The 25,330-nt window shown below is 51.6% G+C and overlaps 1 protein-coding gene across 1 annotated transcript in view; it reads right to left on the minus strand.

Annotated features, from left to right (window-relative positions):
- nphs1 (NPHS1 adhesion molecule, nephrin) overlaps positions 1-25,330 on the minus strand; it is a 52,081-nt gene that overhangs the window by 5,413 nt on the left and 21,338 nt on the right. The window contains exons 7-21 of the mRNA XM_064306189.1: positions 25,238-25,330; positions 22,315-22,436; positions 21,186-21,357; positions 19,580-19,737; positions 18,610-18,761; positions 17,816-17,939; positions 13,533-13,698; positions 11,583-11,712; positions 10,764-10,936; positions 9,499-9,639; positions 8,864-9,004; positions 5,035-5,156; positions 4,486-4,648; positions 3,503-3,687; positions 3,094-3,217 (exon numbers count right to left, since the gene is read on the minus strand). The exon at positions 25,238-25,330 is cut by the window's right edge and continues 11 nt beyond it. Coding sequence (XP_064162259.1) covers positions 3,094-3,217; positions 3,503-3,687; positions 4,486-4,648; positions 5,035-5,156; positions 8,864-9,004; positions 9,499-9,639; positions 10,764-10,936; positions 11,583-11,712; positions 13,533-13,698; positions 17,816-17,939; positions 18,610-18,761; positions 19,580-19,737; positions 21,186-21,357; positions 22,315-22,436; positions 25,238-25,330 — 2,166 coding nt within the window. The remainder of the gene's footprint in view (positions 1-3,093; positions 3,218-3,502; positions 3,688-4,485; positions 4,649-5,034; positions 5,157-8,863; positions 9,005-9,498; positions 9,640-10,763; positions 10,937-11,582; positions 11,713-13,532; positions 13,699-17,815; positions 17,940-18,609; positions 18,762-19,579; positions 19,738-21,185; positions 21,358-22,314; positions 22,437-25,237) is intronic.

The following is a 25,330-nucleotide window of genomic DNA, read 5'->3' on the forward strand; positions in this document are numbered from 1 at the left end:
ATGTACTTCACTCTGAACGCCCAGCCGTCTACTGCACGCTCTTGACCATGTTCTATCCCAGAGATAAACAGAAGCAGAGAAAGGGAGGAAAAAGAGAGAAATAGGAGGGTTGGGAGGAGGAGAGAGAGGGGGGGCGGGGCGGGGTGGGGGTGGGGGGGGGGTTTAGGGGGCAACAGTGTGTCGTAAAACGGGGCGAGCCCCCTGCTGGAGTTACCACTGCCTTACGCATTTGAACCCTGTGTGTGGGTGGGGGGGTGGGGGGGGGGAGACTGTTGATACCCCTTTACCAGATTATTCCTAAAATCAGGCTGAACAATTGGATTTGAGAGCAAGACAGAGAGAGAGAAAGAGAGAGAGAGAGAGAGAGAGAGAGACAGAGAGGGAGGTAAGAGAGAGAGCGAGAGAGAGAGAGACAGAGAGGTAGAGAGAGAGAGAGAGAGAGAGGGAGAGAGGGAGAGAGAGAGAGAGGGAGAGAGAGAGGAGCCGTGAGTATCTGAGGAGAAAGTGACCTGAGAGTGAATGGGCTCATGTGTGCGGTCCATGCAGGGTAAAGGTGAACCACAACACCTCACAGAAATGACTGACCTATTTACTGTACACACTATTTACACACGCACACACATGCACGCACACAAGCACACGTACGCATGCACAGACATACGCATGCACACATGCATACACACACACAAACACACACACACGAACGAACACAAGAATGCGCACACGCACACATACACACACACACATACACACACACATGAACACACACACGAACAAACACATACACACGCACACACATGAACACACACAAGCACACGCACGTACAAGCATGGCCATGCACACACACACGCACGCACACAAGAATGTGCACACGCACACGTACACACACACACATACACACGCACACGAACACACGCACACACACACACACGCACGCACACATGCATACACACACACGAACACACACAAGCACACGTACGCACGCACACACACATTCACACCTCCTAAGGAAACCCAAACGCAGCCCTGATAACACCCAGGAAACGGAGGAAAACGCACTTTGCGGCAGACCTGGGATTGGTCTTATTTCTGTTGCCTGTACGGCGCCTTTAAATCCAAACAGGAACGTCGGCGAAGGAAAGTGCATTTCTCTCCAGCCCCTCTGATGATAAGAAGCATATATAATTTACTATTACTGCGTCAGATTAATTATGAATATTCGCAGCGGTAAAAACAGCGAGAATATTGGATTGTATTTCATGGTTTTTATGGTAAACACTAAACGTGTCTGCCAGGGGCCGCAAGGCATGCTGGGACAGGGGCTCAGAGATGGCACGGGGATGCTAATTTCACAGCCAGAGGGCAGTGTAATGGGGGCAGAGCACAGAGAAGCGTTTTAGAGCGTCATTATCAACCGAACGGCGGCGGCGGCGCAGGGGCCAGACCGAGGAGGGCGAGGACACTCCTCCGCGCCCCCGCCCCGCGCCCCCGCCCCGCTCCCCCGCCCCGCTCCCCCGCCCCGCTCCCCTGCCCCGCACCCCCGCCCCGCTCGAGCTGCCGCGCGGAGACGGAGCCCAGGCGGGTAACCATGGCGCCCGACGCCAGGCCAACGCGCGTCACGCCACTGTAGAGCGGCGGTACCTGCGCTCCGTCCCCCCCCCCCCCGTCCTCCCCCCCGCCCCCGCCTGCGCGGCCCTGCCGAAGTTCGCTCGAAAACAAAAACGGGGGAAAAAAAAAAAAAAAGAATCGGCAGTACTGTACTCTCGTCGGCCGGATTTGGAACGGAGGGGAAATGGCGGCGCGAGCCGCTGCCACAGCTGTTTATTCCCCGATTAATTTATTTATAAAGCGCGGTGGCGCTGCCACCAGACCTCGCCGGCTGTCTCCGTCCAGACGGCCGTCCTCTGCTCCCTGCGCAGGGTCGGTCTGCTGCGCGGGCTCCACAAGCCCAACGTGGCAAACAAAGCCCAACTCGCACGCGTTGTCATGGAAATTGGGACTGTTCTCTTTTCTATATAGAGCGCTGGCTGAACTCCAAATGAGTGTCTCTTCGACATCGTCCAATGGCAGCCCCCCCCCCCCCCACCCGCTTCCTACGCAAACGAGAAACCGAAATCACCAGCACCGCAAGCTGATTAGTCTCCCCGCACAGATTTAGATCCTTTTTCTATAAATAAATGTTGTTTTGAAACATGTCTCTGGCCTCCTCTCTCCCTCTCTCTCTCTCTTTCTCTTTCTCTCTCTCTCGCTCTCTCTTTATCTCTCTGCTTACCTATTTGCTTCCACCCTTGCCCCCTCTCCCTCTCTTCCTTCTCCCCCCCTCCCTTTTTCTACATCCCTCTCAAATTCACCCTCTTTTTCTCTCCCTCTTCAGCTCATCTGTCACCCTTTCCTCTCTCTTCACTACATCGCTCCCCCTCTCTTCTTTCTCCCTCTTCTCTTCTCTTTTCCTTCTAAATTAAATCCAATGCTGTTGCACTGGCAGGGCAGCCATGGTGATATGGTGAAATCATGCAGAACACGTGTGAAGTATGAAATATAAATATGTAACTTAAGTCAAACACTACTATACACACAACACTATTTTTTTCTCTCTCCCTTCTGTCCCTTTCTCCTCCTCTCTTCTCTGTCTCTCCTCACTGTCACTCTCTTCCCTTCTATCTCTCTCTTTCTACCATCACTCTCTTCACCTCTATCTCCCTCTTTGTTCTTATCACTCGCTGAATTTGTCTTCTCTTCCTCTCTCCTCCCATCACTCTCTAACTTCCTCCTCTCTCCCTCTTTCAAAGTCTTCTCCTCTTCCTCTCCACTGGGTCACCCCTCCCTCTATTGTCCCTCACCTCCCTGTCACCCTTTAGCCCTTTTTTCTCTCCCTCCTTCCCTCCTCTAGCCTTCTTTTCTCTCCCTCCCTCCCTCTACCCCTCTTTTCCCTCTCTCCCTCCCTCCCTCCTCTAGCCTTCTTTTCTCTCCCTCCCTCCCTCCCTCCTCTCCCCTCCTTCCCCCACCCCTCCCTCCCTCCATCCCCTACCCCTCTCTTCCCCCCACCCCTCTCCCCTCCTCCCCACCCCTCCCTCCCTCCCTCCCCCCCCGTACTGGTGCTGAGCAGCTGGATGAGCAGCTGATCCTCCCCCAGGCTGTTCCGGGCCGTGCAGGTGAAGTTGGCGTAGTCCAGCGCTGCGCTCACGTTCACCACGGTGACCGTGCTGGTGTGGACCGCCTCCTCAGTCCACCCGGTACCTGTGCAGCGGGGACGGCAACGGGGAGAGACTCGACCGAACCCCGACAGGCAGCGGAAGCCGGGGGGCGGCGACCCAGAATTCATGAAGCCTCTTTCGTGAACCTCGACGCTGACAGCTCCACGCATTTATTCTGCATCCTTTCTTTACGGTACAGCGCTGAGATGCCAACATCCTTATACAGCGCTAAACGTGTGCTTTAGTTTTCATTACGGCTGTAATTCCTTGTGTTGTAGTGTTTTTTTTTGTGTAATGCTGAACAGCACGCACCTGGAAAGATGTTTGGGGCGATCCTCCTTCTCGCTGAGATCCATGGGCACCCCGTTTTTGGCCCAGGAGAACTCCACCTTGGGGACCCCCTCGGCCTGGCAGGCCACGTCGGCCGTGCTGCTCCCATCGCCGCGACTCGCCACCTTGCGCCACTGCGCCCCCTTCTGGATCACCGGCTGAACTGCAGAAAAGAGCGCTCAAACACGGCCGTCCTGCCGACCGCAAACGGAATGCGATCTCACTGCCCCCGCTCGGTCCCATTGACCCCCCTCCCCCCCCCCCAATTCACACCGCACCCCGACCAGAGGCCTCCTTCACCTCAGCTGCACCCCCCTTCTCCATCACCAGTCACAGATGAGTCGATGATTGAATGTCCTGAAACGGTCACCTTGAGGTGGCTGGCACTTGGACAGACCAGGATGGTGTAATAGAGGTGGATAGAGGGTGACGGAGAAGGCTGATAACACCGAGTCTGAGTGCTGTACAAGCAGCCCCTCTCTCAAAGGTAAACGCATTCATGTCCCCGTCCGACGGGGCTCGGGAACATAAAGCTTTGTGTGTTTCTCTGTCGGGTATCTACGCGCAATAAACTGTCATTCCTTTGAGCTACTTCTGTGTCAGTAGCACAGCTTTTGTAGCAAATAACAATCTGTGCCTGAGTCTAAAAAAAAACAAAAGTGGGAAATATGCTGCAGCAACTGGCTTTGAGATTAATGACATGAGAAAGTACCTTCTGAGGTTCACAAGTCCCACTTAACCACGTTAGGCAGATAGTGTTCCTTTACAACGTTTCATATCTTGGCCATTTTTATTAGAAATATGATATTTCCTGAAATTTATTGATAAGCAGTGGTGATAATTCCAGAAGGTCCCTCTAGCATAGGTAGCGGGGAATATCAGGGGTTCTGGTAGCTGGCCGTCCACCTGGGGAAGGGAGAACCGTTTTCTGCAGTAGCGCAGATCAGTAACACACACTCACAGCGCACTACCAGCCGGACCTCCGCGCTGGCAGGGGGCGCTATGCCGTTGTCCACCGTGCACCTGTAGCGGCCGCTGTGGGAGCGGGCGACCTCGGGGATGGTCAGCCAACCGGTGGCCTCGTCCTCACTCTCTGACCCCGGGAGGGCGTCGTCTTCCTCCCCCTGAGAGAGAGAGAGAGAGAGAGAGAGAGAGAAAGACCACAGAGCAAGAAGAACAGGAAGCAGTAGGCCGCGTTTCCTGCTCGATAAAACTGAGCGGGGGGAAGTAGCGCCAGGAGGAAGAGCTGGGCCCCTTAGACGCAGAGGAGAGGAAGAGAGTAACACGAGCTAACACTGACAAATGCGCACCTTGGTAACACCGCTTTAATGAAACCTATTCTTCTCGATTTATGCAGGAGACAAAGAGGGGGGCGTGGCGGCGGTAAGACGGCTGATATATCGGCCAATTGGGCTTTAAGCGGGTGAATGATGAGCGGCGAGGGGCGAGCAGGAGAGAGGGGGATGAAGTTAACGGCAGGAAGCTCGCCGGAGCGACAAAGAGCACTTACCAGCCGCGCCCAGGAGAACATCCCGGAGACCGCGGGGTTGGCGTCGGCCACGCACTCCAGGTCCGCCGTCCGGCCCCGGTCCACGTACAGGGGGTCCTTCGCCGCTCGCACGCCGGGGGCGTCTGGGGAACCGGCCAAAAAAATCACCACAGATACAGCGAGGCAGCCGTAGAGCGGGTCGGGGGGGGGGGGGGAGGTGGAGCGTGCAGACGGTCCCGCCTGTCCCGGCGTGACCGGGGTGGGACTCACATTTACACCCTCGCGTTTGGGCGGCCCGTTGGGGTTAAGTGCCCCGCCCGAGGGGTGTGTCAGCGGCACTTTCTCTCCATTACGCGTTGTGACATTCCGGAACCCCAGCGCCATCAAGCCCCCGTAACTCAGAGGACGACGACGAGGGGCTATAAAAAAATATGCCAATCGTTCAAATTTAAGGGAGAAGGGGGGGGCCGGTCAGACTGCAGCAGCCATAATAAAAACGGCCCCTGCCGAGGACAGGGGGCCATCACCGGGACGGCCTCCACGGTCATATTTCACACAGCCGTAAAAGCGCGCCTACCCTAACGGCGCTGTTAAATAAAATAAAATAAAATAAAACAACGTTGCCGCAGCCTTGACAGAGACGAAGCGCTCGGGGAAAAAAAAAACTGATTGACAGGTGCGCTGAACAGGAGAAGGGAAAAAAAAGCCCGTCGCTGAATCTGCTGGCAAACAATAGATTGTTATCATTATGGTTTATGGCTATCATTATTATCCTCGTGGACTTTGGACTGCTGTTTTTTTTTTTTTTTTCGGGGGGCGGGAGCGCGCTCTGTAATTGCTGATCTATGCGAGTCCTTAGCGATGCCTTTTCCAAATGCCACCCCTCCGGACTCAGAAACACAAACCCGGCGGCACGGTTAGGACAAAAGGCCGCGGAAAGACTCTGGACACCGCGCAGCACGTGAGAAAATATGTGATAAATGTTCACGTGAATATATGAAAATAGCTCTTTCTGTTACAGATACATAATTTTTTTTTTTTTTACAAAACACACTGCAGTGAAATTTATTTATCAATATATACAAGTCCACATATTTATAATAGATTTCAGTATATTCAATTTTAATAAGGGCCTGTAGGGTTACAGGACGCACTGGTTTCCACGGTTACTCAGCAATAATCGATCATTGAAATTCCACAGTTACCTCACCCTGCATTGGTCTGAACTTGTTGTTGATTTGTGTGAAAAAGTTGTGCATAAAGTCCGAGCAGAGCCTCCCCAGGACCAGGACGGCAAACTCCTGGCCTCAATTATTTTCGCTCCGTGCCGGGCTTACATAAGGATTGATCTGATTGATCTGCGCTTCTGTATTTTTGTGCCAGACTTAGTGATTTAATGAACCCCGATGTTCACTTGATCGGACATTATTTTGATAAATTAGAGAAGAAAGGCTGGAGCCTGGGCTTGTATCTGAAGTGTAAAATGTGTTTACCGTGGTCTGATACGGGAATGAAAGCCTGCATTGATCAGCGAAACCTGCTGATTGCACAGTTCACTCGCCTCGCCTGTTCTCTTGAGTGTGAACAGCTTGTGGAACTTAAGTTGAGAACGAAAAACCAGCAGACCCTACAGACCTCCAGGACCCAGGAGTCCTGTCAGCATAGTTCTTAAATTTCTACGCTTTTATAGATCGGCTCGGTTGTACGTAGAGATCCACGAGGCCCCCCTGAAATGAAACAGGAACGCTAAGAACTATGGAACCCTGAAATGGAACAGGAACACTAAGACCCACAGAACCATGAAATGGAACAGGCACACTAAGAACCATGGAACGCTGAAATGGAACAGGAACGCTAAGACCCACGGAACCCTGAAATGGAACAGGAATGCTAAGAACTGCGGAACCCTGAAATGGAACAGGAACGCTAAGACCCACGGAACCCTGAAATGGAACAGGAATGCTAAGAACTGCGGAACCCTGAAATGGAACAGGAACGCTAAGACCCACGGAACCCTGAAATGGAACAGGAATGCTAAGAACTGCGGAACCCTGAAATGGAACAGGAACACTAAGAACTGCAGAGCCCTGAAATGGAACAAGAACGCTACGAACCACAGTAGCCTGAAATGGAACAGGAATGCTAAGAACCGCGGAACCCTGAAAGGGAACAGGAACACTAAGACCCACGGAACCCTGAAATGGAACAGGAATGCTAAAGCCGGGCACCCACCGCACGCGTATCGGCCGCGAGCGCACTACGCGCGTATTACGCGCGTAACTGAAGCGTAGTTGAAGTACTGTTATTACAACGGCAGCGGGCGACGTCGTCTCCACCAGATGCGAACGCGTCGCGTACCGGCTGCGAAGCTCGCGCGACACAAGCGAACTGAAGCGTAGTTTTTCGCTTCGGTTCTATTTTTTCGGTTTGTCGCGCGTCACGATGGCCTGTTTATACACAGAAATATGCTCTAAAATGCTAGGTATACATGCTCTGATTTATATTTCATCCTTATATTACTGGGGGTGTGTCCCTAGTTACCTCCCAGATATTTTATAAGCAGCTAAAAAAATACAAGCCTTTTCGTTTTGTAAAAATAAATAAATAAATAACTGGAACCTGGGGAAAAGGCAAACTTAGTTTCGCTGTCTTATTTTGCGGAGGGGGTGGGGTAAATTTGAAAATACACCACAGAAAGACGTAGCCTATCGCACTTGTACTTCAAAGCTTCCGGTGTTCATGGCGTTGTGGTGTTCATATCCCTTCAAGATTAAACTGTTACTGTCTTTTTCATGATTAGCTGATTTTACTAAATATGATCCTATAAATGTTTTGACGTGAATGACAAGACAACACGGGAATTCCCAATGGTTGATTACGGATTATTTATTATTATTATGATCATTACATATTCTTCATGAAATTGGCACGCTTGTTAACCAAGCAAATAAATTAATACAGTTTGAGATTGATTGTTATGCAGGCTACGTTGCGATTTAAGTTTATGGTAATTATTGAAAGCGTTTACTTTCTCACGTATTTACGAGTTAACGAAATATTACCAAATTAACAAACTGAAAAAGGTCTCTCACCAAAGTATTCACTTAACCCATAATCAAAAGTATTGAACAAACGTGAAATACACGATGTAATCCCACTGCAGTCTGCGAGAGCTATTAGGAATATATAGCTTTTACGCAAGCCTTTGCGCGACACAAACGGAACCAGTGGAGACACCCTACGCGTCGCGCCGTGCTGCTTCGCCCTGCTGTTTACGCGACGCATACGCGACGCGTGCGGTGGGTGCCCGGCGTAAGACCCACAGAATCCTGAAATGGAACAGGAATGCTAAGAACTGCGGAACCCTGAAATGGAACAGGAACACTAAGACCCACGGAACCCTGAAATGGAACAGGAATGCTAAGAACTGCGGAACCCTGAAATGGAACAGGAACACTAAGACCCACGGAACCCTGAAATGGAACAGGAATGCAAAGAACTGCGGAACCCTGAAATGAAACAGGAACACTAAGAACTGCAGAACCCTGAAATGGAACAAGAATGCTACAAACCACAGTAGCCTGAAATGGAACAGGAATGCTAAGACCCACAGAACCCTGAAATGGAACAGGAATGCTAAGAACCGCAGAACCCTGAAAGGGAACAGGAACACTAAGAACTGCAGAACCCTGAAATGGAACAAGAACGCTACGAACCACAGTAGCCTGAAATGGAACAGGAATGCTAAGAACCGAAGAACCCTGAAAACTAAGAACTGCAGTAGCCTGGGAGCGCCCCTTGTGCTGCTGGGGCAGTGTGGTGGACAGCGGGTGGTGGCGAGGTCCCTTACACTGGACGTCCAGGGTGATGGCGGTGCGGTTCTCCCCCTCGGCGTTCTGGCACACAGGCGTGTACGTCCCCGCGTCCCTCCTGGTCACGTTCCAAATCTCCAGCTCCAGATCCCCGCTCCGGCGGTACCGCGGATACCCGTCTGTCACGGGACACATCGACGCGCACGTGACTGCTCTGTACCGCCTCTGCAAAAGTGCAGGGACACTGCGCCCCCCCCCCCCCAACAAGGGAGCGGAGCTCAATGTGGGAGGCAGACCCTGAGGAGGGGCTACACTTACACGAGCTACAGTGGCGTCGCGGAAATGAGAAACGTGAAATGGAAACGCTGAGGCATCACTGAAATGGAAACGCTGAGGCATCACTGAAATGGAAACGCTGAGGCATCACTGAAATGGAAACGCTGAGGCATCACTGAAATGGAAACGCTCTTCCTATTGAAGGAGACCGAGACCCTCGTCTGGGTTCCATGCACTATGGTGTAAAGCAAATCTGCAAGTCTGGCAAAGCTTATGTTTTAATGCTACAAAGCTTGGGCTTTAGTTTGCAAGCCCGCCCTGATGGTGATGATGGGGCCTAAAGAACGATCCCAACCCTCTTCTGGATGGAAGGTTTTGATTGGTCCTAGTTCTTTACCTACAGCCAGGGTCTCGCCCTGATAGGTCCATTCGCAGGATATCTCGTCCGGATTGGCTGAGACTATCAACGGGAGGAGGGCAACATCGTCTTCAACCACTTGGATCAGCGTAGGCTGGTCTGGTCCAAATTCAGGAGGATCTGTAATGCATGCCATTACCAAGAAACACACACACACACAACACACACGCACACGCACAGAGACACACAAAAACTGTCACAACATCAAATAAACAAACAAATACAAACGCGCGGTCTGCTCACTGAGACATAATGTCCAATATGTTCCGCAGAGCTAAAGAGCGAGAAATTGTCAGTCATCGCAGATTGAAACCGACGGTTACATTTTACATGCCATTATCCCATTTAGCAGATGCTCTTATCCACAGTGACTTACGCGGCTCGTGATGCATCTCTACAGCGGCACTTACCGGGCACATCGGTCAGCTAAACACCCTATTACATACACAAATGAACACACGCGGCACACGCACTTCCACGCACACACACACACTCACACACATACGCACACACTCACTCACTCACACACACACACACGCGGCACACGCACTTCCACTCACACACAGCCTGGTGGAACACGCTGAGCCCGTTGTACACGCTTACATAAATAGACTCTGACAGACAGGCACACGCAAAGCACATTAAGCACAGAATTTACTACAACACACATTGAAACACACTTGTAAATAAACACACCCCTTTGCACACAGACACACGCACACGCACACACACACACACACTAGCGCACATGCACACACACGCACTAGCACATGCACACACACTCACACACACGCACACTCATACACGCCCCCACACACACTCACACAGACATGCACACTCACACACACACACACACTCACACTCACACACATGCACTCATACACACTCACGCACACACACACACACACATGCACACTGACGCACACACACACTCACACACATGCACACACACACACACACTCACACATGCACATTCACACACATGCACACACACACACACACACACAATCACACGCTCACACACACACACATGCACACTCACACACACACACACTCACACACATGCACACACACACACACACACAATCACACGCTCACACACACGCACACTCATACACATGCACACTCATGCACACACACACTCACACACACACACACACACACACTCACTCACACTCACACTCACACACACACTCACACACATGCACACACACGCACACACACACACACACACACACACTCACAGAGCACATTGAGCGTGTAAAAGGTGTTGACCCCCTCTGACAGTAAGGAGCTGAAGGCGTGGCAGGTCACCCTGCGGCCGTTGTGATTGGAGGAGAGGGACAGGTTCAGCAGGCTGTGCAGAGACACGCCCCCAAATTGGGCCTTCTTAGGAGGCTGGTCCTCCCCTGTCACCCTGGATCAGCGAAAGAGAAGAAGTGATCTCCACAGATGCAGCCAGCAGCTCAGCAAAGGCAGCCCCCAAGTAGAGACACTGTTCAAGTGATGTCACTTTTTTTCCTTTTAATTGAATTCAATTTTGAATTTTATGCGTATCTTCTATCTATCAGTCTGCAACATGATTTTCATTGCCATTTGTGTACTGAGAACGGAGCTGTTCTTCAGATTTTTATTATCTGTTTTACCGGACTGTTGGCACTCTGACTTCTCCCATTTTATTCTAACATAATATAGGCAAATTTTACATTCTCACTTTTTTGGTGTTTTAATTGAATTATGTTTTCACTCACTTATCCAATTTAAATGTAATTCCCACAGCGAAGCACTTTGGGCTGCAAGTCTTTGTATTAAATGAACTTTACAAACACATTTATTGTTAATTGTTATAGCTTTAACTGAAGGTTACTTTGATGCTTATTGTTGACAGATATCTCTTCCTCTTTCATCTCTCTTGCACACTGTCATTTAATTTTCATTGGTGATTTATTTTATATTCGGTGCTTTTTGTTTAGGTACGTCACATTCAGGCTTCAAACTAGCAACACTGAAATGTAAAGAAGTCAGCTTCCATAACCACTCCCCCCCCCCCCCCCCCCCCGCACTTCTCCGCTCCCAGGGTCCAGGTGAGGTTGGTTTGGGGGTTGCTGCTCCCGGAGGTGCACTCCAAGGTAAGGTTGTCGCCGATCCGCGTCTGCTCCTGATTGGTCACGATCTTCACGCCGATCGCTGGGACTGGGCACACAAAACAGCCTCGGGTGATTCCGAGACCGCTATCGTCCCACCGATCCACAAAATTTAATTTTCTACAGCGCCCCCGACAGTGGAATTGTGTGGAAAATAATGCAAAATAGCGCGATGCGGAAGATAAGGGAAGCGTAGCTGGAAGATAACGCTAACTTAAGACGGGAGATGAAAAAAAAACTGATTGGAACTGATATTAGAATATGAAGCTAATGGCAACAGTAAAAAAAAAAATAAAAATAAAAAGAGAATAGAGACACAAACAGAATGCGGGATAGGGCAAGACTCATCCACGGCTACCGTACATCACCACCTGACTGCGACTACGAGACTGCCGGCCTCGTTCTTCCCGCAGTAGGGTGGATTGAAGTTGGCTGGGTTTCCCAGGGTTACCGCTACATTAGTTCCTCCCAGTCAAACCGTCAACAGCTGTCAACGGTGAGAGATAGGCAGTGTTTCTCCCTCCACATCAGTGCTAGTAATCTCACTTGTACCGTGTGGAGTGTGAGGTGTAAAAAACAAAACAAAAAAAAAAAAACGAAAACGTGGGCTAGCGCATCGGGGGACTGAGCACGCTTTGGCTGCAAATGTAGCCGCGGGGGGCACAGCAGTGGAACTAAGCAGAGCAGAGGCACAATCGCCGATTCCAAATTGGGAAGAATGATAGCCTGAATTAATTCAGAATTAACTAGGAACAAAAGGATGTGAAGTCAGTACGAGGCAAAATCACATCAAATAAAAACCTGTCATTTATATATTTAATGGAAAAAAGTACTGTAATCTACAAAAACGCAGAAAAGCGATAGCGGTCCAAAACGATCTAATTTAACTAAAATCTATGAACGGGAAGCTAAGCACCAGATGAGACAAAATCATGGTGAAATAAAATAAATAAATAAATAAATAAATAAATAAATGCGCCTGAAAATGTAATTGCAGGAGTAATGGAAGCGGTGATAACTGGCAAGTTTACCGGCTTCAGCCCGTAAGCTGACCCGGTCCTGACCCGGGTCAGATCAGTGTGGACAGACCCGGGACACTGGCATCCCCGGCACTGGCATCAGGAGACATTTGGGCCCCTTCTCCCCTAATGGCTTGTGACTTTGCAACTCTCACAGAGTCCTCCACTGCTCTTAAATATACAGACCGCATCTCCCTCCAGGCTACCTGCATTATAAATCCAATACCGCACCTTAAAAGAGGCTGACTCCGCAAATAATTCGCTGTCCAAATATCTCTCCATATCTGTGTTAACCCAGGATGAGACCCTTTTAATCCGAAGGGATGGGAAGTCGATGCTCCAGCGATGTTAATTTAACCACTGTTGACATGTGCCTTAACGTCTGCATTATCCAGTAGATATAATGCCATTATCTACTGATCCATACATTTCATTCAATGATATTGCCTCACACACAAGGGCATCTAAGAATAAGAATCAACAGTGCCTAGTTTATCGTCATTTAAATATGAATAGCTAATAAGAGCCCCTTCAAAAACATTTTCTGCACTGCAGAGAGGTCAACATGCGTGCGAAAACCCGGGAAACGTACTTGGTTGGCTGGGTGGAGCACACAGAGTTTAAGACAGCTCTTATGAGGAAGACAGTGCATCCAGAAACTTGTAAATATGTCGTTACACCCTGCCTTTGCGACCAGGAAGGCTCTCTCAAGCCACCATACTAACCCTTTTTGAGGTGTAAGACAATGAATATGTGATTAGAATGTTAACTTAACTGAACATTCTAACGCTGATGTCACAATCACCACTGGGTTTCATTTTCCAGAAACTCCCTGCTTGCTTTGACTCACATTGGACGTGCAGCACGGTCTCGGCAGACAGCACCTTCTTGGCCTGGTTGGTGGCCTCGCAGCGGTAAGTGGCCATGTTGTCGCTGGGCTGGAGGACGAGCACCAGGTCCCGAGTGACGCCCTTCTGCGACGTGACGAGCTTCTGGTTGTCACAGACGGATTTGCCCTGTGGGGGGGAGACGAACGTGTGCACAGGGATGAGTGTGTACAGGGATGAGTGTGTAGAGGGATGAGCATGTGTAGAGGGATGAGCGTGTGTACAGGGATGAGTGTGTGTAGAGGGATGAGTGTGTGCAGGGATGAGTGTGTGCAGGGATGAGTGTGTGCAGGGATGAGCGTGTGTACAGGGATGAGTGTGTGCAGGGATGAGTGTGTAGAGGGATGAGTGTGTGCAGGGATGAGTGTGTAGGATGGTGTGGGATGAGGTGTGTACAGGGATGAGGTGTGAGGATGAGTGTGTCAGGGATGAGTGTGTCAGGGATGAGTGTGTAAGGGATGAGTGTGTCAGGGATGAGTGTGTAGGAGATGTGAGGATGAGTGTGTGCAGGGATGAGTGTGTAGAGGGATGAGTGTGTGCAGGGATGAGTGTGTAGAGGGATGAGTGTGTGCAGGGATGAGTGTGTAGAGGGATGAGTGTGTAGAGGGATGAGCGTGTGTACAGGGATGAGTGTGTAGAGGGATGAGTAGTGTGTACAGGGATGAGTGTGTAGAGGGATGAGTGTGTGTACAGGGATGAGTGTGTGCAGGGATGATGTGTGTAGAGGGATGAGTGTGTGTAGAGGGATGAGTGTGTGTAGAGGGATGTGTGTGTACAGGGATGAGTGTGTGTACAGGGATGAGTGCAGGGATGATTAGCAGGGATGAGGTGTGTACAAGAGTAACGATGAGTGTGTAGAGCGATGAGGTGTGTACAGGGATAGTAAGGATGAGGTTGTACAGCAGTTTAAGGTGAGGGGACAGGCATGACGACAGATATGACAGGAGAGTTAGCACATGTAACAGACACAACACAGCGTGTGTACACATACACTGAAGCAGCAACACACAGGCACTGCACAAACACACACAGGTACTCATACATACACACCCACACACACACATATGCATACACACACACACGCACACACAGGCACACCCATTCACACACACACACACACATGCACACACAGGCAGACACACCCACACACACACCATACTAATGCAAGCAATCATACACACAAACACACATGCAAAGACACACACAAGTGCATGCGCGCACACACACACACACACACTCACACACACGCAAACACAGATCCACTCTGACAAGCCGCTCCCCTCTGGCAGACGGTAGAGTGGAGGAGCAGGAGCGGCGCTCCCCTCTGGCAGACGGTAGAGTGGAGGAGCAGGAGCGGCGCTCCCCTCTGGCAGACGGTAGAGTGGAGGAGCAGGAGCGGCGCTCCCTCTGGCAGACGGTAGAGTGGAGGAGCAGGAGCGGCGCTCCCCTCTGGCAGACGGTAGAGTGGAGGAGCAGGAGCGGCGCTCCCCTCTGGCAGACGGTAGAGTGGAGGAGCAGGAGCGGCGCTCCCCTCTGGCAGACGGTAGAGTGGAGGAGCAGGAGCGGCGCTCCCCTCTGGCAGACGGTAGAGTGGAGGAGCAGGAGCGGCGCTGATGTAGTGCAGCCTCATGGAGAGCGGGAGAGCGGGAGAGCGGGAGAGCGGCGCGGTGCGGAGGCAGCGGCGCTAACGTATGCAGCATCACGCGCGCTCAGGCAAAGCAGCGCATGTTTAATACAGGAGCGCCGACCGCGCGGGAAACAGACACCTGCACTGCACTGAGACGCCGGCACGCTACGCACATACACACACACACACGCTACGCACAGCACACACACACACACACACGCACACACACACGCTACGCACAGCACACACACACACACACACACTCATACACGCTACGCACAGCACACACACACACACACACACACACACACACACACAGCTACGCACACACACACACACCTACGCACACATACATACACACACACACACACAAGCTCATACACACGCTCATACACACACACACACACACACACACACACGCTACGCACACACACACACACACCACACACACACACACACACACACACACACACACACGCTACGCACGCTCATACAAACACACACACACACACGCTACGCACAGCACACACACGCACGCTCATACACACACACGCACACACACACTACGCACAGCACACAAACACTCCCCTTAAACTGAGCATAAGCACTCACCCACACACACACACACACACACACACACACACACTACGCACAGCACAAACACACACACACACTACGCACAGCACACACACACACACACACACACACACACGCTCATACACACACACACACACACACGCTCATACACACACACACACACATACCCACACACACGCACGCTCATACACACACACACACATACATGCACGCCCATACACATGCACGCTCATACACACGCACGCACACACACACACACAAACACAAGCACACCTGCAAGCGCACCAAAGACACATGCAGGTAAGCACACACATACACACAGATACATGCAGGTAAGCACACACAAACACACAGACACATGCAGGTAAGCACACACATACACACAGACACATGCAGGTAAGCACACACATACACACAGATGCATGCAGGTAAGCACACACATACACACAGACACATGCAGGTAAGCACACACATACACACAGACACATGCAGGTAAGCACACACATACACACAGATGCATGCAGGTAAGCACACACATACACACAGACACATGCAGGTAAGCACACACAGACACATGCAGGTAAGCACACACAGACACATGCAGGTAAGCACACACAGACACATGCAGGTAAGCACACACAGACACATGCAGGTAAGCACACACAGACACATGCAGGTAAGCACACACAGACGCATGCAGGTAAGCACACACATACACACAGACACATGCAGGTAAGCACACACATACACATGCAGGTAAGCACACACAGACACATGCAGGTAAGCACACACATACACACAGACACATGCAGGTAAGCACACACATACACATGCAGGTAAGCACACACAGACACATGCAGGTAAGCACACACATACACACAGACACATGCAGGTAAGCACACACAACACCAGAGCACACATGCAGGTAAGCACACAACGACAGACACATGCAGGTAAGCACACACAGACAAAAGCAGGTAAGCACACACAACACAACATGCGTAAGCACACACAGACCATGCAGGTAAGCACACACATACACACAGACACATGCAGGTAAGCACACACATACACACAGACACATGCAGGTAAGCACACACAGACACATGCAGGTAAGCACACACATACACACAGACACATGCAGGTAAGCACACACATACACACAGACACATGCAGGTAAGCACACACATACACACAGACACATGCAGGTAAGCACACACATACACACAGACACATGCAGGTAAGCACACACATACACACAGACACATGCAGGTAAGCACACACAGACACATGCAGGTCAGCACACACATACACACAGACACATGCAGGTAAGCACACACAGACACATGCAGGTAGCACACACATACACACAGACACATGCAGGTAAGCACACACACACAGACACATGCAGGTAAGCACACATCACACAACACAGCAGACCACATGCAGGTAAGCACACACATACACACAGACCATGCAGGTAAGCACACACATACACACAGACACATGCAGGTAAGCACACACATACACACAGACACATGCAGGTAAGCACACACATACACACAGACACATGCAGGTAAGCACACACAGACACATGCAGGTAAGCACACACAGACACATGCAGGTAAGCACACACAGACACATGCAGGTAAGCACACACATACACACAGACACATGCAGGTAAGCACACACATACACACAGACACATGCAGGTAAGCACACACATACCACACACAGCGTAGCACACATACACAGACACATGGTAAGCGCACACATACACACAGACACATGCAGGTAAGCACACACATACACACAGACACATGCAGGTAAGCACACACATACACACAGACACATGCAGGTAAGCGCACACATACACACAGACACATGCAGGTAAGCACACACGTACACACAGACACATGCAGGTAAGCACACACACATAAACGCAGAAGGAACGCCTCTCTCTGGGACTGGTGCCCGCTGCGTTCTTCATCGTTACTGAACCCTCACTGACGACCTGCTGACCTTGAACCAGGTGAGTCTCCCGGGGGGGTTACCACCGGTGGAGTAGCACACCAGCCGAACCGTGGTTCCAGAACGCAACTGGACCCCTGCGGGGGGGGCGTCCAGCCACACCTTCTGTGGGGGTCTGGGGGGGGGGGAAGGGGGGGGGGGGTGCAGAGAAAAGGGAGTTGAGTTGGGCAGGAGGCCTGGGCGTAATAACCCAATGCAGTCAGACTTGCAGCAGGAGCAGGGGGGGGGGGGGCGGGCACAGCCACGTATGCAGGCAGGTAGCGAGCAGTCAGAGAGGCCAAACACTGCACACACTGCGGCACAAACAAGACAATAACTCAGCCGCAAAAGAACCTGGGCTTCAATACCAGGGGAGGGGTCGCCGGGGAGAGAGAGAAAGAGAGAGAGAGAGACGGATGGATCTGGCCTGGAGGAGAGAGAAAGGCGGGGGCGGAGGGACGGGGAGAGAGAGGGATGAAGGTGTGCAGGAGAGAAAGGGATGGGGGGGAAGAGAGGAACCGGAGGAACGGTGCGGTGTATGATAGGCTGGGAGGTAGGGAGGGAGAAATAAAGGAATGAAAGACAGGTGGAAGGGGAGGATGGGGAACGAGGGATGAAGGGATGAGAGAGAGATAGCGTAGGAACGGGCTTGGAGGTGGTCAGGTGAGGACTGGGAAGGTTGGACAGACGGATCAGAGGGTGTGAGAGAGGGAGGGAGGGAGGGAGGGAGATGGGGAAGACACGAATGAGCAGAGGAAAAGGAGCGATGGAGGGAGGAGAAGAGAGATCTGAGGGACGTCAGGAACGAGGGCTCACAGAAAACCTGCAGGGTGGAGGAGTGTATTTTGGAGAACTGGGTCCCCTTGTTGAAGGCTTCACAGATGAGGGGCAGGCCATTCTCCTCCTGGGACACCGTATGGGTCAGATTCGACATGGTTGCCATGCCGCCGTTGTCGCTCTGGAAACAGGTCACATGACAACAAAATATTACACATCAGCATTAATGACAGGCTTTAAAAAATAAATAAATAAAAATAATAATCAATTGTTTCATAAATCAAGCTTAAATTATCTTACAAAAAAAGAGTCCTTTCAGAATTAAACAACTTTGCACATCTGGTGAACAACTTGGCAAGAACGTATAGGCCATAATGGACAACACAGTATTTCTGTGTACTTCCTACACATAAGTGCATATTTAAACGTGAGACAACACTGCAAACACACACTGAGAGCTCTCCCCATTGTAATTCACAATAAAAAAGCAGTACATCTGGAAACGAGCTGAACATATCCACTTGATGTGCTGTCACTAACACTTTAATTTGCTTTGTATCTCACTTAACGTGAACTGCCTCAAAATACACATTATCTCTTCATCTGCTTTTCAGCGCACGACAAGCAGGGTAACAGTGATAGCTAAAGTGTCACAATATATATACTTTTACTGTCTTTATTGAAATAACCCCTGTGCGCACACACATGTTCTGTAATATACATTTTCTTTCACACATACATACACATACTATTTCTCATACACTCAAACAAATTATCTAATACACACACACAGAGACAAACACACACACACACACAGACAAACACACACTCACACACACGCTCACACAGACACACACACACACACAGACACACGCACTCACACACACAGACACACGCACTCACACACACGCTCACACAGACACACACACACACTCTCACTCTCACATACACACACACACACACACTCACACACACTCACACACACACACACACACGCACCTCGGTGACGGTCCACGCAGTGCTGTTGAGTTCTCTGAAGCCCAGCCACCAGCGTATCTGCACAGGCGGGTTGCTGGAGGAGGTGTAGCAGCAGAGATTCACCTCCTTCCCGTCCACGGCCGCCGGGGAGCCCAGAACCCTCAGCACGGAGGGCTCGACTGCGGGGAACGCAGACACAGCGCAAACACAGCTGAGCAACCGCAGACTGCGCATGCAGCTGCGCAGACGGGCTCATACACACACATACAGGTGTGTAGACAGGCTCATACACACACACAGCTGCGCAGACGGGCTCATACACACACATACAGGTGTGTAGACAGGCTCATACACACACACAGCTGCGCAGACGGGCTCATACACACACACAGCTGCGCAGATGGGCTCATACACACACACAGCTGCGCAGACGGGCTCATACACACACATACAGGTGTGTAGACAGGCTCATACACACACACAGCTGCGCAGACGGGCTCATACACACACACAGCTGCGCAGACGGGCTCATACACACACACAGCTGCGCAGACAGGCTCATACACACACACACACAGCTGCGCAGACGGGCTCATACACACACACAGCTGCGCAGACAGGCTCACACACACACACAGCTGCGCAGACGGGCTCATACACACACACAGCTGCGCAGACGGGCTCATACACACACACAGCTGCGCAGACGGGCTCACACACACACACAGCTGCGCAGACGGGCTCATACACACCCCCCCCCGCCGAGCCGCCAGCGCGTAAAGCCTCCGCGGCGCCGTAAAATGCTAACGCTGAAATCGTTCCCGCCATTTTTTCTCAGCAGACGAAAAAATATGGCCTTAATTAATTTCCGTGTAGTGTTAATTAAAGCGCAGATATCATTCATTAGCCGCGCGCCATCGTTATCGCCGCGCGGGGCGGCTACGCTAAACGAGGTCTCGGCGAGGGAGGAAGCCCCGGAGTTCAGCCTGTATCAGGCGCGGAGTAGCGTGCGCTGACAGGTCATTATTAGCCCTGACATCCTGCGTTTCGGGCTGGAATTGCCCCGTGCAGAAGCCATTTGTCCCGCGTTCAGAACGCCGGTGACTGAGCTTCCCGATCCCGGTTTTATCGCCCGGGTAACGATTTTCGCCGACTTCGCGCCTCGTGTATGAGCGAGGGAAAGTCGGCAACCCTAGCGACGGCACATATAAGGACCGCACGCATGGCCAAGGCTGTGATTGGATGGAGATCCCATCAATGAGGCTGTGATTGGATGGAGATCCCGTCAATGAGGCTGTGATTGGATGGAGATTCTATTGCCGGCAATGTGATTGGATGGGGATCCCATAGCTGTTTCTGTGACTGGATGGGGATTCCATCACTGAGCCTGTTGTTGGGCAGGGATCCCATGTCTGACCTGTGATTGGACAGGGACCTCAATGCTGATGCTGTGATTGGACAGGGATCTCGCAGCTGTCACTGTGATTGGACAGGGATCTCACACCTGCTGCTGTGATTGGACAGGGATCTCACATCTGTCGCTGTGATTGGACAGGGATCTCACACCTGCTGCTGTGATTGGACAGGGATCTCGCAGCTGTCGCTGTGATTGGACGGCGGGACTCACAGAGGACGCGCAGGGTGCGGCTGAGGGACAGGGGTTCCCGGGACACCTGGTTGACACTTTCGCAGCAGAACTGGGCGCGGTTGTCCTCCGGAGTCACCTCCACCGTCAGCACGCTGCTGGACCTCCTCCGCTCGGTGTCCACCTCCCAGCTGCTGGACAGCACCTCCTTATTCTGGAGGGAAGGGAGAGAGGGAGCGGGAGAGGCAGTGTGGGAAGGGGAGGGAGAGGGAGAGAATGATGGAGAGGGAGAATAGTGTGAGAGAGGGAGGGAGAGGGAGAGAGATAGAGGGGGAGAACAGTGTGAGAGAGGGAGAAAAAGATAGAGAGGGAGAACAATGTGGGAGAGGGAGAGAGAGGGAGAGAAAGATAGAGAGGGAGAACAATGTGGGAGAGGGAGAGAGAGGGAGAGAAAGATAGAGAGGGAGAACAATGTGGGAGAGGGAGAGAGAGGGAGAGAGGGAGAACAATGTGGTAGAGGGAGAGAGAGGGAGAGGGAGAGAAAGATAGAGAGGGAGAACAGTGTGGGAGGGGGAGGGAGAGGGAGAGAAAGATAGAGAGGGAGAACAGTGTGAGAGAAAGATTGAAGGAGCGAAATAGAAAATAAGAGAGAAAGAAATTTGAAAGTAACTTTTTTGAAGCCATTGGAATGATGACATCAGCAAAGAAGAAATTACCTAATGGCATCAAGACCTCACAATTGCTCGTCAGAGGGAGTAAGAGTAAGAGACAGAAAGAGAGAGCGCGAAGAGAGAGAGAGAGAGAGAGGCAGCAAGAGACGGCGAGAGCAAGAGAGCAAAAGAAAGAAAAAAGGAAGAAGGAAAAAAGCCCCACTATCGTGATCTGAAATAATGCCTTAAATCTTCTCCCTGAGCATTAGAGCTCCTCTCCCATCCGCTCCTGGCTTTAATCTTGATGGTAAATGCTAAGAGAGAGTATAATCCTGGCACACGTCACAGGGCACTGTGGTGCAGCGCTAACCCCCCCCATCGCACCCCGCCTCCCCCCCCCCATAACCCCCACACCCCGCTCCCAGCCCCTCGAAAGCCAGGGAGGGAGCCATCGCCGCCGCCCCCGCCTCGGTTGCCGTGGCGCCGGGCAGCAAACGGGCGGGAAACGTGGGGCCGCTGACCTTGGTCCAGTGCAGGGTGGCCAGGGGGTTCCCTCCGTGGGACGAGCACACCAGTTTGAGGACCGTCCCGGCCTTCACCTCCTCGCTGTCCAGCCCCTGGATCACGGGGGCCTGGGGTGGGACTGCGGGACGGGAGAGGAGGGGAGGGGAGGAGGAGGGAGATCAGCACACTGGGGAGGATGGAGGGAACGGGGGAGCGATAGAGGGAAGAGGGGGAGAGATAAAGGGAAGGGAGGAGAAATAGAGGGAAGAGGGGAGAGATAAAGGGAAGGGAGGAGAGACAGAGGGAAGGGGGAGAGATAGAGGGAAGAGGGGAGAGATAAAGGGAAGGGAGGAGAGACAGAGAGAAGGGGGAGGAGAGAGAGGGAAGGGAGGAGAGATAGAGGGAAGAGGGGAGAGACAGAGGGAAGAGGGGAGAGATAAAGGGAAGGGAGGAGAGACAGAGGGAAGAGGGGGAGAGATAGAGGGAAGGGAGGAGAGACAGAGGGAAGGGGGGAGAGACAGAGGGAAGGGAGGAGAGACAGAGGGAACAGGGAGAGATAAAGGGAAGGGAGGAGAGACAGAGGGAAGGGAGGAGAGATAGAGGGAAGGGGAGAGATAGAGGGAAGGGAGGAGAGACAGAGGGAAGGGGGGAGAGACGACAGAGGGAAGGAGGAGAGACAGAGGGAAGGGGGGAGAGACGACAGAGGGAAGGGAGGAGAGTTAAGCCGCGTTTCCACCGCAGGAACTATACCCCGGAACTAGGAACCTTTTGAGGAACTCAGTGCGTTTCCACCGCAGGAACTAGGGTCTAAATTTAGTTCTGGGGGCTTTTTTTTACCCCCCAAAACGTTCCTGCTCGGGGGGTAGTACTTTCCGAAAGTACAGGAACCTTTTGGGTGGAGCTTGCATCGCTGAACATTTCTGATTGGTCGAGTACTCGTAGCATTTGTGTTGTATTTATTTTCCGCCATTACCCGCCATGTTTGAAAATATGCAGCGGCAAACCAATTTATTTTCATAATAACTTCAAATCAAACTTGTATGTTATGCGGCGCAGTAGCCTACTTTTGGTTATAGCCTGTCAACGTCTTGGAATTATAACGTGTGCTCTTCTGTTCTTTTCTTGCTTTAGTATTCGTTTTATAAAATGCTAAGCATTCGTGCTGGGACAGCATATTACGTAGGCTACCAAAACATTCAAACGGATTAATTCGGTTGCTGAATATTTTCTTCCGGATTTTTTTTGTTAGCCCGTTGTAATTGACTCAAAACGTTTGATACAGTTATGTGAGGTATGCGGTAGTTCTGCATAATTAACATTGGTGATACAGTACAAGCAAACTGGAAATCACCTTCCGCACTTTTTATCCGGGTAAAATAACAGGTTAATTCTAGTAATCTTCCCTTTAGCTTTTTCAGACTGCTGTAATTTTACTCAATTTTACTGCCATTTTTCAATTCCATGAAAAGACCAGGAAGACTATGGACTAATTTATGGTGCATGGTTCGCATCTGGAGGGCACACTTCGCTGCTCGGCTAGCAGTAACTTCGAAGGAAAGCAAACGGTGGCTGTACCACTACTAATTTACATTTTCACGCAAGTCCGAGTTTTCGTTCTATTCTTGTCATTTTGCGATTAGCCTATATGGAATTGACGACGAGAAAGTAATAAAACAGCAAATTGTTTACAACGTGTGCATGTTTTCTGCTGTTAATGAATGTGTTTGAGAGGATATATGAAAATCAATAAATACAAAAGTAACCATATATAGTCATTGTTGGTAACCCGTTGTATATATGTGGAATAAACCCCTCCGGGCTGTCCCGGTTATTAGAAAATAATGTAGGCTACTTCGGTGGTAGTATGGGGTCACAGAAGAAATCATATGACAGATGGACCGATGACAACGTCAGTGGGCTAATTTGCCTAATCTTCGCGGTACTTTAGACCCCGGTGGAAACGCAGACAACCATTGGCTGAAGGAACCTTTTAGTTCCTGATAAAGTAGTTCCTGGGACTGAAAGTTCCGGGTAATTTTGGTGGAAACGCGGCTATAGAGGGAAGGGGGGAGAGACAGAGGGAAGGGGGAGAGACAGAGGGAAAGGGGAGAGATAGAGGGAAGGGGGAGAGACAGAAGGAAGGGGGGAGAGATAGAGGAAGAAGGAGAGGTGCAGCTCCGGGCTACCTGTCCACGTAGCGACGGCTCTCCGAATAAAAGATGGTGGAACTGAGCGCAGGGAGGAGCCGGCAGCGGGGTGGGGGTGGGGGTGGGGGGGTGTGGGGGGGAGCGAGGGAGGGGGTGGGGGTGGGGGGGCGTGGGGGGGAGCGAGGGAGGGGGCGTGGGGGGGTGCGAGGGAGGGGGGGGGGTTAAATGAATCGCGCTCCGCTTCGAGACAAATCGCTCTATTTGTTAAAACAGCGGCGATAAATTGCGGACATTTAACTTGTGCGTGGCGTGAGCGAGCTCGGCTCGTCCCCGCGCCCCAGGCAGTCCGGGGGAGGCGCGGCACGCTGGCCCGGGTCCACCAGGCCAAGTAACAGATGCCCGAACGGCAATAAGACAACGCCGAATATGAATAAATTACTGCGGGCGGATAAAATATGCGCAGCGAAATAAATGAGGATGGCCTGGCCTCTGTTATTGCTGCAATCAGTTAGCGGGGGCGGCGTAAGGAGGGCGTAACAAATTACCGGCTTTTACTGCCCCCCCCCCCCCCCCCCGAACGAGGCCGGCCGCCGTCCCATCTTCGATCCGCCGGGGACGGCTTTATGAGCCGAGCCCGTAACAGTACCCGCGGTTCTGCTAGATTAAGGTTTAGCAGCGCTGGGGCGGCGGGATGGGGGGACGCGGGGGCGAGGGGAGGGGAGGGGGGGTGGGAGGAGAGGGGAGGAGAGGGGAGGGGGAGGGGGTGGGGGGGGTTTTGGAGAACGACCCTTACAGTACACGTTCATCCGGAGGCTGGCCTCCAGGGCCTGGGACAGCGCGGGGTTCTTCGCCCGACACACCAGCTCCTGACCGTGGTCCGAGCTCA

Source organism: Anguilla rostrata, chromosome 1 (genome assembly GCF_018555375.3).
Source record: "Anguilla rostrata isolate EN2019 chromosome 1, ASM1855537v3, whole genome shotgun sequence".
Lineage (NCBI taxonomy): Eukaryota > Metazoa > Chordata > Actinopteri > Anguilliformes > Anguillidae > Anguilla > Anguilla rostrata.